This window comes from Stegostoma tigrinum, chromosome 40, assembly GCF_030684315.1.
Source record: "Stegostoma tigrinum isolate sSteTig4 chromosome 40, sSteTig4.hap1, whole genome shotgun sequence".
NCBI classification, from domain to species: Eukaryota; Metazoa; Chordata; class Chondrichthyes; order Orectolobiformes; family Stegostomatidae; genus Stegostoma; species Stegostoma tigrinum.
The window spans coordinates 18,269,957-18,287,989 of record NC_081393.1 but is presented as its reverse complement, the minus strand read 5'-3'; the positions used below and the strand labels follow the sequence as shown (position 1 = coordinate 18,287,989).

General features: G+C 51.7%; 1 protein-coding gene across 1 annotated transcript in view; it reads left to right on the top strand.

Annotated features, from left to right (window-relative positions):
• LOC125447961 (max dimerization protein 1-like) overlaps positions 1–18,033 on the top strand; it is a 48,391-nt gene that overhangs the window by 983 nt on the left and 29,375 nt on the right. The window contains exons 2-3 of the mRNA XM_059641108.1: positions 585–678; positions 2,496–2,525. Of these exons, the coding sequence (XP_059497091.1) occupies positions 585–678; positions 2,496–2,525 (124 nt within the window). The remainder of the gene's footprint in view (positions 1–584; positions 679–2,495; positions 2,526–18,033) is intronic.

Here is an 18,033-nt window from a genome sequence, read left to right as displayed (position 1 = left end):
GGGGAGGGGGTAAATATACCCCAGCCAGAGAGGGGGTAAATACGCCCGGGGCAGCAAGGGGGTAAACATACCCGGGGGGGGGCAGTGAGTTGGTCAATATACCTAGGGATGAGGGGGTAAATATACCCAGGGAAGATGGGGTGGTAAATAGCTGGGGAGGAGAAACGGGGTTAATAGAGCCAGGGAGGTGAGGTGGGGGTAAGAGAGGGAATAAATAAACCCAGGTGGGGAGGGGAGAGAAGGGGTAAATATCTGGGGGTTGTTAGAGGGGTAAATACAGGCAATGGGAGGAGTGAGTTTGATAAATATGTGGGGGTGGGGTTTGAGTTGTGTGTTTCCCAGGGGTGAAGGAGGCATGGAGAAGGGGCAAGGATTCTGGGTGTAAAATGCCCCCAGGTGAGCAGTGATGGGGGTGGGTGGGGGGTCTGTCAGGATAAAACCATCCTAGCTTTGTTCGGGGACTAAATCATCCCAGGCATGGGCTGAGCATCTGTGAGGTCCATAATCGGTGCGGGGTGTGTAATCGGCGTGAGCTGGCAGTCACGTGGTTGGGGACAGCTCTAACCAATGGCCTCTTCATCCAGAAGCAGAGCATGGATACGCTTCCATACCCCCCCGTCGCAGCGAGGGGTCAAACAGCAAACGGAGGAAGCGGGGCAGGAAGAGTGCGGGAAGCAGGTAAGCCCCAGTGGAGGTTGTGGTGTGGGTGGGGGCGCGCAGGATGGTGGTTGCTGGCTAGTGGAGGTAACGGGAAGAGGGCCGGCCCTATAGAGGTGAACCCAAGTTGCTTGTGCGTGTTCTGAATCACTATCACGTCTCCCTTTGCACCTGTAATATCACTGGCAAACTGACAAGTTTTGCATTTAAATATCTTTCACTTTCGATTCTGATGTCTAACAACATCTCACCTCACCAATTTAGATAAGTAGAGCTTGCAAATTTGATCTCCCTGCCTGATATAGAGGGAGTGTTGAGGCTCACTAGGCTGATACTGAGAATGGAGGAGAAATAGGTTCGACTGTGGACTGTGATCAGAGATAATGGGAACTGCAGATGCTGGAGAATCCAAGATAATAAAGCGTGAAGCTGGATGAACACAGCAGGACAAGCAGCATCTCAGGAGCACAAAAGCTGATGTTGCGGGCCTAGACCCTTCACTTGGTTATCTCGACTGTGGACTGTATTCACTGGGGTTTAGAAGGATGAGATGGTCAGTGCGAAGATGGGATCTGATGAAAACGTATCAAATTCTACCAGGGCTGGACAGACTCGATGTTGAGGCTGATTCCCATTGTGGTGGAGTGTCTAAGACCAGGGTGATGGTCTCTGATATACCTTCGCTCTTTCCTAAGTGCAGGAAAAAAAATTACTTGGATGTTGCCAGGACTGCATAGTTTGAGTTATGAGGAGAAGCTGGGTTTTTTTTTTCAACCCCAGGGCATTTGGGGCTGAGAGGGTGACCTTTTATAGAGGTTTATAAAACCATGAGGGGCATGGATGGGGTGAAGACCTAAGGTCTTTTCCCCCAGGGTAGGGGGGGTCCAAAACTAGAGGGGCTTAGGTTTAAGGTGAGAGGGGGGAAAGGGACCTGAGGGGTAACTTTTTCACACTGAGGGTGGTGCGTGTATGGAATGAGGTGCCAGAGGAAGGGGTGGGGGCTGGTACAGTGACAGCATTTGGAGGGTACGTGGGTAGGAAGGGCTTAGAGGGATATTGGGCCACATGCTGGCAAATGTGACCAGGCCAGATTGGGAGACTGGGTCGGCATGGACAAGGTGGGCCAAAGGGCCTGTTTCCGTGCTGTGCGACTGAGCCAGACTCGATGTTCCAGAAGCAGTCTGCAGTTAATGGCTGCTTTTGATGTACGATGGGGTCCCCGTTAACCGGCTGCTTTTATTTTGTTGTTTTAAAGACCACAGTCGCTCGTTGATGCTTGTCTCTGAATGGGCGTTATCGCTGGTGCAATGTGCAGGACGGCGAGGTGGCTGTATAAATGCAGCAGCTGTTTTGAGGGGCTGTTTGCTTCAGTTGCAGTAAAGCACGGACTTTTTTAAAAACGCCCTTCCTCTCTGTGTCTCACAGCATCGCATTAAAGGCGAAAAAAAAACCCTGAAAAATATTTCAGATATTTTGTTGGAAGCTGGGCCAGAGGTAGGGACACTACTGTTGTACTCCAACAGCACCCTCATCCCACTTGTTCTTGAACGTGGTCAATTGCCTCCAGTCCAGACTGCAACTTTGCAATTGCCTTGCTTTATATCCTGAATGTGGATACAGTCCCTCCGCAACTCCAGGTACTTCAGAGCCCATCCTACTCGCGTTCTAAGAACCCAATCCCACTGCAAAGTCTGGCACTGTTGTTTTTTGTTGTAGCCCGCACCTCTAGGGTCCTGTCTCGCGGCCAGGTTAGGCATTGTCAGCTTTGTGTAGACTGCTTGGTGACCAGCCTGCGTAAGCCTGCGCTTTGTCATCTCATTCTGAACGTTGTTTTTCAGATCGACCCACAACGAGATGGAAAAGAACAGGTAGGCCGTTCTGGGGGCCCGTTGGCGGTGAGTGGGAGCACCGATGGTCTCTCTGCGCGGTTGTGAAACACGCCGTCAGCAATGCCCCACTGCTCAGTCCTCAGTGAAACGCGCCTGTGCAATTTTACCTTCGACGCCCTGAGATCAGAATTGCCCATTTCGGCCGTGGTTGTCGCAAACGGCACCCCCCCCCCTCCCCAACCCCTTTCAAGTTGTGCCTGAGCTGACGCACCAACACTTGCAGACCCTTCCCCAGCCAACGTCATATTTTCCAGTAGAGAGAAAGCCGAGTTTGCTTTCGATTCTGACTTTTGGGTCTTTGTGGTGTTTTCTTTTACCTTTGCCTGGTTCCCAGTCCCGTCCCTCAGCTGTCCATCCAGGACAGGGTTCTGTGAGTTTCGTGGTCACCGTGTAGATCTCGAGTGTTTTTCTTTCCAATGTCTCTGTACGGTAGCAGCGAGCCCTGGCTTGAGCAGAGTGACCTAGGGGTTTAGGTACATAGCTCTTTGAAAAAGTTCTTGCGTCACGTGTAGACAGGGTGATTAGGACGTTCTGAGGAAGGGTCACCGGACCCGAAAAGTTAACTCTGTTTTCTCCTTCAGAGATGCTGCCAGACCTGCTGAGCTTTTCCAGCAACTTTGTTTTTGTTCCTGCTTGCCCTCATTGCTCAGACGTTTTGAATGTAGGAGTGGGGCATCATGTTGTGGATGTACAGGCTATTGGTGAGACCTGTGCAGGTGGCCCTGTTGTTACTAATTAAGGATACTATTAAATTGGAGGGCGTTCAGAAAAGATTTCCAAGGATGTCTACAAAATCATGAGGGGTGCAGACAGGGTGAATAGCAAGAAGCTTTTTCCCAGAGTGGGGGCCTCAATTACTAGGGGTCATGATTTCAAAGTGAGAGGAGGAAAGTTTTTAAGGGAGATATGCGTGGAAAGTTCTATACGCAGAGGGTGGTGGGTACCTGGAATGCGTTGCCAGCAGAGGTGGTAGATGCAGACACATTAGCGTCTTTTAAGATGTACATGGATGGGCGGGAGCAAAGGGACACAGACCCTGAGAAAATAGATGACAGGCTTAGACAGAGGATCTCGATCAACACAGGCTTGGAGGGCTGAAGGGCCTGTTCCTGTGCTGTAATTTTCTTTGTTCTTTGTCTCCGGAACTGGAGGGTTTGAGTTATAAGGGGAGGTGGGAAGTTTTTTCCACTAGAACATAGGAGGTTGAGGGGTGACCTTAGCCATAAAATCATGAGGGGCACGGATAAGGTGAATAGCAAAGGCCTTTTCCCCAGGGTAGGGGAGGCCAAAACTAGGGGCCTTTTTTTTTTAAGGTGAGGGGGGGAAAGATTTAAAAGGGACCTGAGGGGCAACTGCTTCGCACAGAGGGTGGTGTGTGTGTGGAATAAACTGCCAGAGGGAAAGGGGTCGATGCAGGTCTAAAATGTCTGAAAGACATTTGGACAGGGGCACGGATACGAAGGGTTTCGAGGAAAATGGGCTAAATTCGGGAAAATGGGACTAGTATAGTTTGGGAAATCTGTTTGGTTTGTGCAGGTTGGGCCTGTTTCCATGCTGTATGACTGGTGCTGGTATGGAGTGACGGAGCTGTGCAGTGAGGATGAGATGTGAAGGCTCAGTTAGGGCACTTGAGGGCTACGAGGTAGCCAGGAAAGACCTAAAGAGAGAGCTCAGAAGAGCCAGGAGGAGACATGAGAAGTTGTTGGCGGATCGGATCAGGGTAAACCCTAAGGCTTTCTATAGGTATTTAAGGAATAAAAGAATGACGAAAGTAAGATTAGGCCCAATCAAGGATAGTAGTGGTAAGTTGTGTGTGGAGTCATATGAGATAGGGGAAGCACTAAATGCATATTTTTCGACAATTTCGACAATAGGGGAAGCACTAAATGCATATTTTTCGACAATGTTGTCAAGGAGAATACTGAGATACAGTCTATGAGACTAGGTGGGATTGAGGCTCACAAGGAAGAGGTAGTAGAAATCCTACAGAGCGTGAAGATAGATAAGTCCCCTGGGCTGGATGGGATTTATCCTAGGATCCTCTGGAAAGCCAGGGAGGAGATTGCCGAGCCTTTGGCATTGATCTTTAACTCGTCATTGTCTACAGGAATAGTGCCAGATGACTGGAGGAGAGCAAATGTGGTTCCCCTGTTCAAGAAGGGGAGTAGAGACAACCCTGGTAATTATAGACCAGTGAGCCTTACCTCAGTTGTTGGTAAAGTGTTGGAAAAGGTTATAAGGGATAGGATTTATAATCCTCTGGAAAAGAATAAATTGATTAGGGATAGTCAGCACGGTTTTGTGAAGGGAAGGTCATGCCTCACAAACCTTACTGAGTTCTTTGAGAAGGTGACCAAACAGGTAGATGAGAGTAAACCGGTTGATGTGGTGTATATGGATTTCAGCAAGGCGTTCGATAAAGTTCCCCACAATAGGCTATTGTACAAAATGCGGAGGAATGGAATTGTGGGAGATGTAGCAGTTCGGATCGGAAATTGGCTTGCTGAAAGAAGTGGGTGATAGAGGGTGGTAGTTGATGGGAAATGTTCATCCTGGAGACCAGTTACTAGTGGTGTACCACAAGGGTCGGTGTTGGGTCCACTGCTGTTTGTCATTTTTATAAATGACCTGGATGAGGGCGTAGAAGGATGGGTTAGTAAATTTGCAGACGACACTAAGGTCGGTGAAGTTGTGGATAGTGACGAAGGATGCTGTAGGTTGCAGAGAGACATAGATAAGCTGCAGAGCTGGGCTGAGAGGTGGTAAATGGAGTTTAATGCAGACAAGTGTGAGGTGATGCACTTTGGTAGGAGTAACCGGAAGGCAAAGTACTGGGCTAATGGTAAGATTCTTAGTAGTGTAGATGAGCAGAGAGATCTCGGTGTCCATGTACACAGATCCTTGAAAGTTGCCACCCAGGTTGACAGGGCTGTTAAGAAGGCATACCGTGTTTTAGCTTTTATTAATAGAGGGATCAAGTTCCAGAACCAAGAGGTTATGGTGAAGCTGTACAAAACTCTGGTGCGGGCGCACTTGGAGTATTGTGTACAGTTCTGGTCACCGCATTATAAGAAGGATGTGGAAGCTTTGGAAAGGGTGCAGAGGAGATTTACCAGGATGTTGCCTGGTATGGAGGGAAGGTCTTACGAGGAAAGGCTGAGGGACTTGAGGCTGTTTTCATTAGCGAGAAGAAGGTTGAGAGGTGACTTAATTGAAACATATAAAATAATCAGAGGGTTAGATAGGGTGGATAAGGAGAGCCTTTTTCCTGGGATGGTGACGGCGAGCACGAGGGGGCATAGCTTTAAATTGAGGGGTGAAAGATATAGGACAGACGTCAGAGGTAGTTTCTTTACTCAGAGAGTAGTAAGGGAATGGAACGCTTTGCCTGCAACGGTAGTAGATTCGCCAACTTTAGGTACATTTAAGTCGTCATTGGACAAGCATATGGACGTACATGGAATAGTGTAGGTTAGATGGGCTTAAGATCGGTATGACAGATCGGCACAACGTCGAGGGCCGAAGGGCCTGTACTGTGCTGCAATATTCTATGTTCTATGAATGCTGGGTAAGCGCCAACGGAGCTGTGCAGCTGCTGAAATGGGGTCTGTTGCTTGCCTCGCTGTGTAACATCCTTCCCATTCATCCTTCAACTGTGTGTCCAAAAAAAACGGGCCTGTGGTTTCAGGCCCTTGCTTGGCGCCACGTCCTCATTTGGAGAGCTCCTCACGCCTTTGAGTGCTAACACTCTCTCTCTCCCGCAGGCTCAAAGTGCAGTGGCTGGGGGGTTTGTGGTATTGTGCCGTGCTGGTGGCTTTCAGTTCCTACGCGTTGCTGCTCGGTTTCCGCGAGACTTTGTTTTGACCCCACCCGGCGCCAATTCTCCGTTTGATTCCCAGATCAGTGTGAATGCTTCTGATTTTATTGTTGTCACATGTACCTAGGTACAGTGAAAAGTCTTGTTTTGCGAGTGGTGCAGGCAGATCATACAATGCAAAGCGCATTAGGGGGATAAAACAGCGAGGAGCACGGCCGCAGACAAAGCGCGAGATCAACATCAGATTTAAAATCTGAGAGGTCCATTCAGAAGCCTCATAATAGCAAGGAAGAAGCTGTCCTTGAATCTGTTGGTGTGTGTGTTTGAGCTTTGGTATCTGCTGCCTAGAGAGGAAACCAGGGTGGGAGGGGTCTTTGATATTGGCTGCCTTTGCCGATGTAGTGGGGAGTGTAGACAGAGTCATCAGGCTGCTTTCTGTGATCAACTAGTGCTGAGTTCATGACTGTCTGCAGTTTCTGACAGTCCTGGGCAGAGACAGTTTCTGTCCCATGCTGTGATGCACTTGGATAGAATGTTATTCTCTGGTGCATCAAGAAAACATTGGCAGTGGCCTTTATACACCAATCCTCTTGGTATAAGGACGCAGAAGTTACGCTGCAGTTGTGTGAAACCATGGTTCAACCAAAAGTGGAGCACTGTGAGCAAATCTGGCCTTCCTTAGGAAGAGCTTGGAAGGAGGACAATGAAGGTTTGCAAGAATGAAACGTGGGTTTTTAGGTTATGAGGAGAGATTATACAAATGAGGCCTGTTTTCTCCAGAATTGAGAAGCATAAGAGCTGATCTGCTCGTGGCCTTCAAGATATTAACAGAAAAAGACAGGGTGGATAAAGATTAACTATTTCCATTGGTTGGAAATTCTAGAACCAGCAGTTAAAGGCTGAGAATTATGGCCGGGGCGTTCAGGGGAAATGTTAGGAAACAGAGGGTTAGAACTCTTTCCCCCTACAAACACGGCAGCGAATGCGGGATCAGTTAGTTTAAACGTGAGGTGCATTTTGTTTTTGAAGCGAAGAGATGGGCGCCAAAGGCAGGCCCTGTGGAGGTTAGGCTGCAGATCAGCCCTGATCTCGCTCAGAAGGCTCACAAGCACACTGCTCCTATTCCCACTTTTCCTCCCTGCTGAGTCAGACGTGATATGGGGATAAGGCAGGAACAGGATACTGATTGTGGATGATCAGCCATGATCATAATGAATGGTGGTGCTGTCTTGAAGGGCCGAATGGCCTACTCCTGCACCTATTATCTATTGTCTAATATCTATTGTGACAACTCCCGACAGCCCTGGGCGCCCGGTTTGGGATGGCAGGGTGCAGCTTTGGCAGGGGTTACCGGGTGGGGGTGTTGGCGGGGGGAGGCGGGGTTGGAAACAGGAGCAGACAATCGTGGGAGTGGGTGGGTGCCTCCTGTTGGGTGGGGAGGGGGGAGGACCGGTTTCTGCTCCAGTTTGCTGAGCTTTCGCAATTGCCCTCGCCAGTTCCCATCACGAGGCTGCGGCAGTGGTAAGCTCCAGAGGGAAGTGGCAGCGAGTCACGTTGGCACACTGGTTACCTTGGTCTGGTTGGGGAGAGGTGTGGTGGGAAAATTCCCCGTTTCTTGGAAACTCGGGATGAGTAAACAACCTGGCTGACAGAGACAGGAGGAGGCCGTTGAATCCCCCTTAAAACCTGTGGTCTGTCCTTTAGCGATCCCAGCGTAAAACACTGAAAATCTTCCCAGTCCCTCTGGTTGTGCTGTTCCATTCAATTTCCAATCACATTGAAGACTTCTGTCTTACATTTATTCACGAGAATTCCAAGCCAAAAGGCAAATGATACTTGACTGCATGAGAGGAGAGCTGCAGTGGAGAATGCACCACCAAGATGATGATTTGTTTCAATGTTAAATGAGGCACTCAACTCTGTTTGAGTTGGCCTGCCGAGGCGTTGGGGGGGGGTGGGAAGGGCCAGTGAGTGTCGCCAGTTTTGACAAGGTAGAGTGCAGTGTCCAGTCATGCTTTTAAAATCTGCTTTTTATAATTGATGTGCGCAGCTCCCAGTGCACGCACGTGTGCAACTCCATGGCGACAGCCATCCTCTTACTCATTTCCTAGGAGAATGCCTCGGCCAATTGGAATCGACCAACCAGATTCAAGATTCAGACAAAATTTGGCAGTTACCTGTCAGTCATTGTTACTGGTGCATTCTCGCAACAATGCTGTGGTCAATCAGAGTCGGTTTGCCAAACAATTGACACGCACCTCTCTCACGGTACAAGCATCGTTTCCCTTTTGCTTCTTGATGAACGAGGGGCGAAAAGCTTCATTGCAATGAGCAGTAATTCAGGACCAAAGTCCAACTTGAGCGTTCCTTGCCGCTGGGGTTTCACTGATGGCTTGAGATGTGAAATCCTGGTCCAAGTGATCACCAGTGGCTTTCTGTTGTCAAACTGTTTCTTGTTTTATCATCTTTTGTACCTTTTAATTAATTACAGGTAGACAGGGCAGTGAGGAAGGTGTTCGGTACGCTCGCCGTTATTGGTCAGTGCGTTGAGTAGAGGGAGTTGGGAGGGTCATGTTGCGGCTGTACAGAACATTGGTTAGGGCCACTTTTGGAATACTGCACTCAATCCCGGTCTCCCTGCTACAGGAAGGATGTTGTTAAACTTGAAAGGGTTCAGAAAAGATTCACAAGGATGTTGCCAAGGTTTGGAGGGTTTGAGCTAGATGAAGAGGCTGAATCGGCTGGGGCTATTTTCCCTGGAGCGTCAGAGGCTGAGGGGTGAATTTGTAGAATCCCTACAGTGTTGAAACAGGCCATTCAGCCCAACGCCAACCCTCTCAAGAGAATCCTTCCTGGACTCCCTAACCCTGTGCCTGTGAGCCTGCATTTCCCATGGCTAGTTGATCTTAGCTACAAATCACTGCAGGGCAATTTAGCACAATCAATCCACCCTAACCTGCCCATCTTCGGACTTTGGGAGGAAACTGGAGCACCCAGAGGAAACCCATGTAAACACAGGGAGAATGTGCAAACTCCACACAGACAGTTGCCCTGAGGCTGGAATCGAACCCGTGTCCCTGGCGCTGTGAGGCAGCAGTGCTAAGGTGGTGCATGTATGGAACGGGCTGCCAGAGGAAATGGAGGAGGCTGGTACAGTGACATTTAAAAGGCATCTGGGTGGGGACGTGGATAGGAAGGGTTTAGAGGGGTTTGGGCCAAATGCTGGCAAACAGGACTAGAACAGATGGGGATGTCTGGTCAGCTTGAACACATTGGACTGAAGGGTTTATTTCGGTGCTGTATGGCTGTAAGAGTCCGTAACTGCAGCCCGCAAAGGCTCTGTTCCTGTTTGTGGATTCTGCCGATATTGAGAGACATGGAGCTCGGCTGTTCCCACAGAGCAGTGGAGACAGGCTCACTGAGTGCTGAGTTTGAGGCTGCATTAGCTTGAGGGACAGCAGGGAATAAAGCACTAGCCCTACAAGTTTCCCTCACTTGGGAAATATATCAGCCGTCCCTTCAGCGTCGCTGGGTCAGAAATCCTGGGACTCCCTCCCTGAGGGCACCGTGTTGGGGTCCCTACACCACACGGGACTGCAGCGGCTCACCCCCACCTTCTCAAGGGGGAGCAATGGGGCAATAAATATTTAGCCCACATCCCGGGGGCAAATTTTAAAAAAAAAATGCAGGAGCATTGAGCTCGCAGTCCATTTATGAGCGACGGTGCAATGCTGCCACTCCTCGTCTGCATGGGGCTGGTGTCCTCTCCAAATACGGTGAGGCTTCGGAGGTAGGCGCCATCCCAATGCAGCACAGGCTGACCTTCCCATGCACCGACTGCTCTGCCTGGGGAATAGTGGGGAATAGGTCGTTCATCCCCACCAACGAAAGCATTTAGCCCACTTGCCTTCATCGCTCAGCTCCTTGAGTATAGGAGTCATGGACGACATGTTGAGGTTGTACAGGGACGTTAGTGAGGCCCCTTCTGGAGCACTGTGCCCAGTTCTGGTTGCCCTGTAACAGGAAGGGCATTATTAAGCTGGAGGGGGCTTAGAAGAGATTTACCAGGATGTTGCCAGGAATGGGGAGTTTGATACAAAGTTGGTTTAATGGTAGGAGGCAGAGGACAGTGATGGAGAGCTGTATAAAGAGAGGTTGAATAGACTGGGACTTTTTTCACTGGAGTAGGAGGTTGACAGGGGGTGACCTTTCATAGAGATTTATAAAATCATGAGGGGCAGAGATACAGTGAATAGCATATTCTGAAGGTGCGAGGAGAAAGGTTCAAAAAGGACATGAGAACTGTATCTGGCCTGTCGTAGCAGCACAGTGTGGAAGGGTAAGGTCGCTGAGGAGAAGAGAGAGAGCGTTTTCAGACATAACAATGATGCCTCTCGCGTGGATCATTTATGTTCCGTCGTGCACTGTATTTTTGAAATGACTTCTTGTGCCGTGCTTTGATGCACAAGTGAGAAGCCAGTCTGCCTCGAGCAGGTTTTTAAAGCATTTCGCTTCCTGAAGGTACTTTTTCTTTTCAAACAAAATAACACAGAACATGCCAGACCTGTGCTCAATGTGGAATTGGGAGCTACTGTAGGCCTTGCCCGTAGCACTGACCAGTTTTAGTTTATCTGTGTTGCGCGCTGGCACCTATCCCCAATAATCTTTGACCCCCCCCCCTCCTGCTCGTGCCCCACTCTTTCTTCAACGCCCCCCCCCCCCCGGCCCAAGAAGAGCCTTCTGAAGCCAACGTCCAGAGAGGATGTGGCCATCTTGTTCTGCCTGTAGCAGATCTCGCGAACCTTCACTATTCTGGGCCTCCCAGGTATTATTTCCCCTATTTTTTGTTTAAATTTCATGACAGGCCACTGTCCATCGCCAGGGCATTCTGCCTGGCAGTACCCTTGGCAACAAAATGGCGCAGTGCCCTCGCCTCCTTACGGCACAAATGTTGGCCCCCCAACACCCTTCAGTTGGGATTCTCAGCAATCGTCTTGGCCCGGTGCGAGGTGAAAAGCTTTGGGATAAAGATTGTCCGTTTCCTCAGCAGTGCGTGAAAACGGAGCCAACGTTTCGAATTGGCAACCCCTCGCCAGACCCGCGCCAGATGGGGAGAAAGTAGAAGGCCTTTCTGTCGGCGCTGCGGGGGAAAGGGGCAAAAGAGAAAAGACGGGAGGGTGCGTGACCGGGCCGGGTGAAGAGCCTGGCGTGACCGGTGCACACAATGACGGGGGAGGGGGAGCAAAACAGGGGCAGGGATTATGATCAGAAATTGTCAGGCTTGCTTTTGAGCCCAGAAGGCTGCAAAATATAGCCGAAAGGCCCAGCGTTGTTCTTTTGGAGTGCTTCACAGAACCGAGGACAGAGATGTCAGGGCGGCCGCGAGGGCGTGATTTAAAATGGCCGACCACTGGAGGTTTGGGGGTCACGCTTTCAAACGCAAAACGGATGAAGTCTCGCCGAGCATCGCCCACGAAAGGTGCTTTTTTTTTTTGCTTTCAGTCTGGTACAATTCAGGACAGTTCACAAGAAGCAACGGCTAAAGGGAGCAATGTGCTTGTGCAAGTGGACTTCGGGGAGCGCACCCATTAAGTGATGACTGACGCCTAACTACCGAGCTTTGTTTAAATTTTAGCCAGGCAGGTTCACTCTGAAGAAGGCACTACCCCGGGAGCTGAACCATAAAATGGCCATCGCCCTATTTCCCTTTTTTATGACGTGCACAAACCTGTTTCTCAACAAATGAAACCAGTTCGGGGAATTGTGTGTGTGTGTGTGTGTGTCGAGTAATTGCAGCTTTCCGTTGTAACATCCTTAATTATCTGTGGTATGTTGACGGACCCTGAGGTCAGAATGATTAACTGGAGCTTTGTTGCGTAAAACATTTTTTGATGGGCCGAATGGATGCTTTGGCCATTTATCTATGGTGTTAGATTCGTTTTTGCGTTGGGAGCGAATTATCATCAAGCTCCATTTATAGGGTGCCCTGATCTCAAGAATCTAGATCCTTGAAAGTGGAGTCGCAGGTAGACAGGGCAGAGGAGAAGGCGTTTTGACACACTTACCTTTATTAGTCGATGCATTGCGTTTGGGAGTTGGGACATCGTGTTGTTGTTGTTGAACAGGATGTTGGCGAGGCCGCTATTGGAATACTGCATTGAAATTGCCTCCATGCTACAGGAAGGATGTTGCACAACTCGCAAGGTGCAGAAAAGATTTACAAGGATGTTGTCAGGGGTCGGAGGTACAAGGAGACACTGAATACCCCGGGGCTATTTTCCCTAGTGCCCCAGAGGTTTATAAATGCCCATGAAATCATCGGTGGCAGGAATGAGACAAAGATCCCCAAGGTCTGGTCTGAAACTGGAGGGCATAGGTGAGCGGGAAAAGGTCGAGAAAAGACCGAAGGGGGCACCTTTTTCACACAGACGGTGTGGAACGAGCTGCCAGAGGAAGGGGTGGGGGCTGGTACAGAGACAGCATTTAAAAGGGATCTAGATGGGGACGTGGATAGGAAGCGTTTAGAAGGATGGGCGGCAAATGCTGGCAAATGGGACCGGATTAGTTTAGGATATCTCGTCAGCTCAGACAAGGTGGGCCAAAGGGTCAGCTTCCGTGCTGCTGCGTGGCTCTATGACTGTAATTACACTTTATTGCATATTCCTGGAGGTGAGCCTTCCCGTAATCCCTAATTTAGTAACGGCACTCCTAAGTTACACACGGCTGTAAAAGTGTATATGGCTGGCAAATTGCAGCAATTGCACTGAGACAAGTGATCCCACTCGGATAAGATTAGCATGACACGGTTTTGACTTGAGCCCGGAGCCGGGCCCTGTGCGTGAGGACTGAACTTTGGGTCAGGTCGAAGGGAGCACGCACGAGCTGGGGCCACGGCCAGCCCCGTGTGCCCGTATCCGGTAGAAGGGAGTGCTGTTGGACAGCTTCGGCATGCTCCATTTGCTGTCCACGCCCACCCCCCCACTCCCATATGAGCTGGGAACCGCATCTGGCTCAGCCTGGGGTTGTGGGGGTGGAGGGCGTGCGGGGTGTGCGGGGGAGCTGGGAGCTGAGTCGTGGTTTCTTGCGACAGAGATCCGTGTAGTTTGAGCAACCAGGGAAACACGCAGGATGACTAAGCAAGGCCGGGGAGAGCAATCACCTGACTCAGCCCTGTCAGTGCTCACTTGTCGAGAATGTCTCCAATATCTCCTCTCCCCCCGCCACCGGCTGCTTTCGGTTTCCTTTCCCGGGTCCGACTTCCCACCAACCAGCAGCGCCCCCGCCAACTGCCCTGTTTTTTTTTGTTGTTTTACTTGATGGTGACTCATGAGGAATCAGGACACAAATGCAAGAATTCCAAAATTTCAGGCAGTCACGGAGGGGCTCACACCCGTGCGTGCTGATTGGCCAGCTAGGATTATCTGAGTCATCGCCATGGGGGGAGTGGGATGTTTGTGAATGTGGGGCCAATCGAGGGGGGGGGGGGGCTGCTCTGTCCGTGGATGGTGTCGAGCTTCTGGAGTGTTGTTGGAGCTGCCCCCATCTGGGGCAAATTGGGGGTAACCCATCGCCCTCCTGACTCATCGATGGTGAGACAGGCTTTGGGGGGGGGGGGGGGCGCGGGGCGCGGTGATGGTCAGGAGGGGAGTTACTCGCTGCAGGATTCCCAGCCTCTGACCCGCTCCTGTGGCCGCTGTGTTTATGTGGGGCTGGTCCAGTTCAGTTTGTGGTCAATGGTAACCCCCAGGATGTTGATGGTTGGGTGGGTGGTGGGGGGGGTCGGGATTCAGTGTTGGTGGCACCAATAATTGAATATCAACTACTTCTTATCCCTTGTGGAAGCTGGTCATTGCCAGGCTGTGGTGTGGCGCTGCTGCTGGACGTCAGCTGTAGGCCCAAGCCTGGAGCTTGTCGGCGAGTCCACGTCTTGCGCGTGGATTTTCACAGAACCTTCCGGTAATTTAGAAACCCCTCGCAGCCCTTCGCAGAACAAAACGTGATGCGAGAGGTCGGGAATGGGGGAGGAGGGGCAGCTCACCACATATCTCCAGGAGTATGGCCGTGCAGGGTGGGGAGCTGTAAGGGATGGTACCTCGGAGCTCAGGGACTCAGGCTGCCGGTTGTGGGGGGCGGGGGAGTGGAGAGAGTGGGGGAGGGAGGGAGGGGGAAGTGAAGGGAGAGTGGGGGAGGGAGGGAGGGGGAAGTGAAGGGAGAGTGGGGGAGGGAGGGAGGGAGGGGGAAGTGAAGGGAGAGTGGGGGAGGGAGGGAGGGAGGGGGAAGTGAAGGGAGAGTGGGGGAGGGAGGGAGGGAGGGGGAAGTGAAGGGAGAGTGGGGGAGGGAGGGAGGGAGGGGGAAGTGAAGGGAGAGTGGGGGAGGGAGGGAGGGAGGGGGAAGTGAAGGGAGAGTGGGGGAGGGAGGGAGGGAGGGGGAAGTGAAGGGAGAGTGGGGGAGGGAGGGAGGGAGGGGGAAGTGAAGGGAGAGTGGGGGAGGGAGGGAGGGAGGGAGGGGGAAGTGAAGGGAGAGTGGGGGAGGGAGGGAGGGAGGGGGAAGTGAAGGGAGAGTGGGGGAGGGAGGGAGGGAGGGGGAAGTGAAGGGAGAGTGGGGGAGGGAGGGAGGGAGGGGGAAGTGAAGGGAGAGTGGGGGAGGGAGGGAGGGAGGGGGAAGTGAAGGGAGAGTGGGGGAGGGAGGGAGGGAGGGGGAAGTGAAGGGAGAGTGGGGGAGGGAGGGAGGGAGGGGGAAGTGAAGGGAGAGTGGGGGAGGGAGGGAGGGAGGGGGAAGTGAAGGGAGAGTGGGGGAGGGAGGGAGGGGGAAGTGAAGGGAGAGTGGGGGAGGGAGGGAGGGGGAAGTGAAGGGAGAGTGGGGGAGGGAGGGAGGGAGGGGGAAGTGAAGGGAGAGTGGGGGAGGGAGGGAGGGAGGGGGAAGTGAAGGGAGAGTGGGGGAGGGAGGGTGGGGGAAGTGAAGGGAGAGTGGGGGAGGGAGGGAGGGGGAAGTGAAGGGAGAGTGGGGGAGCACTATTTATGGTGGGCACCTTCTCCTGCTCCATATTTACATGGAGCTGACCGTGGGGAGACCCCAGTTCAGGCGACCTTGGGCCTAGAGGTGGGAAACTCCCGGTCAATGGCAGAAATGAGAATGCAGTGGCGGGGGTGGGGGGCGGAAGAGCAACGATAGATATTTTTTGAGGCCCCAGAGTGGCCAGGAGAAGCCGACACCGCCTCCCCAAGACAAATACGCATCAACCAGATGCAGTCGAGGAAGAGTGAAATGATGGGGCTCCTGCCTCTTTTCTATCGTTCCACGATCCCAGTCAAATATAGTCGCATCTTTGAGCAAGACAGGGCGCTGTTGCCCGCGTTTTGAGTCGGGCGGGAACGCAGACCCAGTGGTGCCAGTCAGATAGAAACACAATAGAGCAGGGAGCGGCTGGATTGGGCCTTGAGCTGGCCCACAGCGACGGTGCCCGTTTCACCCTGGAGAGGGGGCAATCCCTGGCCCTTGGCAGAGGCTACCCTCCAGCAGTCTGTCTGCTGTGGGATACAGATGGGCATTAGCTTAGGGGGCGACATATAACATCTGGAGAGATTACGCTGTTTGCCAGGAAGAACTGAAGAGACAAATGTTATTTCAATAAAGCTCAGAAAGCTGGGCGTCAGAGGGATTTTTGCAACCCCAGCCCGTGAACCATTAAAAATCCAACATCCAAGTTCAGTAGAGAATGGAGAAGGCCACTGGAATGTTGGCCTTTATTTCGAAGGGAATGGAGTACAAAAGTGGAGATGTTCCTTTAAAACTGCACAAGGCACTAGTCAGACCACAACTGGAATACTGTGAACAGTTAAGGGGCCCCGTATCCAAGCAGAGATAGACCGGACATGGGAGGCAGCCCAGAGTAGGTTCACTTGGCTGATCCCAGGTACGGAGGAACTGCCTTTATGGGGAGAGGTTGAGTGGGTCGGGCCCTGTACTCATTTAGAGGAATGAGAGGCGACCTTATTGAAACAGACTAGATTCTTAAGGGGACTTGACAGGGGGAGATGTGGAGACGGTGTGGGAGTCTAGCAACACAGGGTGTAACCCTAGAATAAGGGGGTCACCCACTGAAGCTGGAGATGAGGCGGAATTTCATTTCTCCGAGGAGATTGAATGTGAGGAATTCGTGAAGTATATTGAAGGCTGAGACAGATCTGTAACAGGGAAGGGGAATCGAGGGTTATGCTGGGGTGAGAAATGGCAGGAAAAGTGGGAGTTGAGGATGATGAGATCAGCCGTTGAACAGCAGAGCAGACTCGATGAGCCGAATGGAATTGCGATCGTATTCCAGTCATCCCCGGGGCCGGAGGGAGAACTCGAGCGAATAATTCAGGGAATGAGGGACCTCGGCTGTGAGGGGAGACTGGGAGAAGCTGGGGCTGGTCCCCCTTGGAGGTTAGAGAGGGAGGTCGGTCAAGGGGGCACAAAAGAAACCAGGAGGAGTGGGAATGTCAGGGGGAGAACTAGGAAGCGGCTAACGGAAGAAGCAACGGGGGTCGGGGGGGAGCGGGCAGAGAACAGCGGCAGCTGCTCGGGGTCTGGGAGGGGCTTTCTATGGGAAGCCGGGACGCTCCTGGAAAGTGTGACCTGAGCCGGGCAGGGGTAAGGCAAGAGTACATGCCAACCTTCCCGGCTGGACCCTGCCAGGTGGATCGCGCCGGGCATGGAGTCTAGGTCGGTGCTGGGAAGTTCGCACAGGCTGCCTTTCACGAATCCAGATTTTTGTACTTCGGAAGGTGAATTCCCATCAATAATTGGAGCTGATCTCCTGGAATCCCACGGTCTTTTGATCGTCATCCCTCCCCCCGTTTCATGTTATTTATTTAGTTGGAAAGTCAGTTTCTATTTCAGTCAGAGCGAAGCCAGTCACTCCCTTTAATTGATTTGACTCAGGTTTCAGTTGTATGTGTTTGTGTGTCTGGGCATGTGGAAGTGGTTTTTCTAATGTTTACTCCCGGGGATGTGGGAATCCCTGGCTGAGGCAGCATTTATTGCCCATCCCTAATTGCCCAGAGGGCAGTTATGAGTCAACTACATTGCTGTGGTCTAGAGGTACATGATGACCAGACCAGGTAAGGATGGCAATTTCCTTCACTAAAGGACATTAGTGAGCCAGATGGGACTTTCTGACAATTGACAATAGATTCATGGTCATCATTAGTTTATTAATTGCAAATGCAAATTCCACCATCTGTGGTAAGAATGTGTGTGTGTGCCTGTGTGTGTGTCTCTGTGTGTCTCTATGTGCCTGTGCGTGTATGTGTCGGTGTGCCTGTGTGTGCCTGTGTGCGTATGTCTCGGTGCGCTTGTGTGTGCCTGTGTGCGTGTGTCTCGGTGCGCTTGTGTGTGCCTGTGTGTGTGTGTCTCGGTGCGCTTGTGTGTGTCTCGGTGTGCCTATATGTGTGTCTCGGTGTGCCTGTGTGTGTGTGTGTCTCTCTCTCTCTCTCTCTCTCTGTGTGCCTGTGTGTGTGTGTGTCTCGGTGCGCTTGTGTGTGCCTGTGTGTGTGTGTCTCGGTGTGCCTATATGTGTGTCTCGGTGAGCCTATATGTGTGTCTCGGTGTGCCTATGTGTGTGTCTCGGTGTGCCTATATGTGTGTCTCGGTGTGCTTATGTGTGTGTCTCGGTGTGCCAGTGTGTGT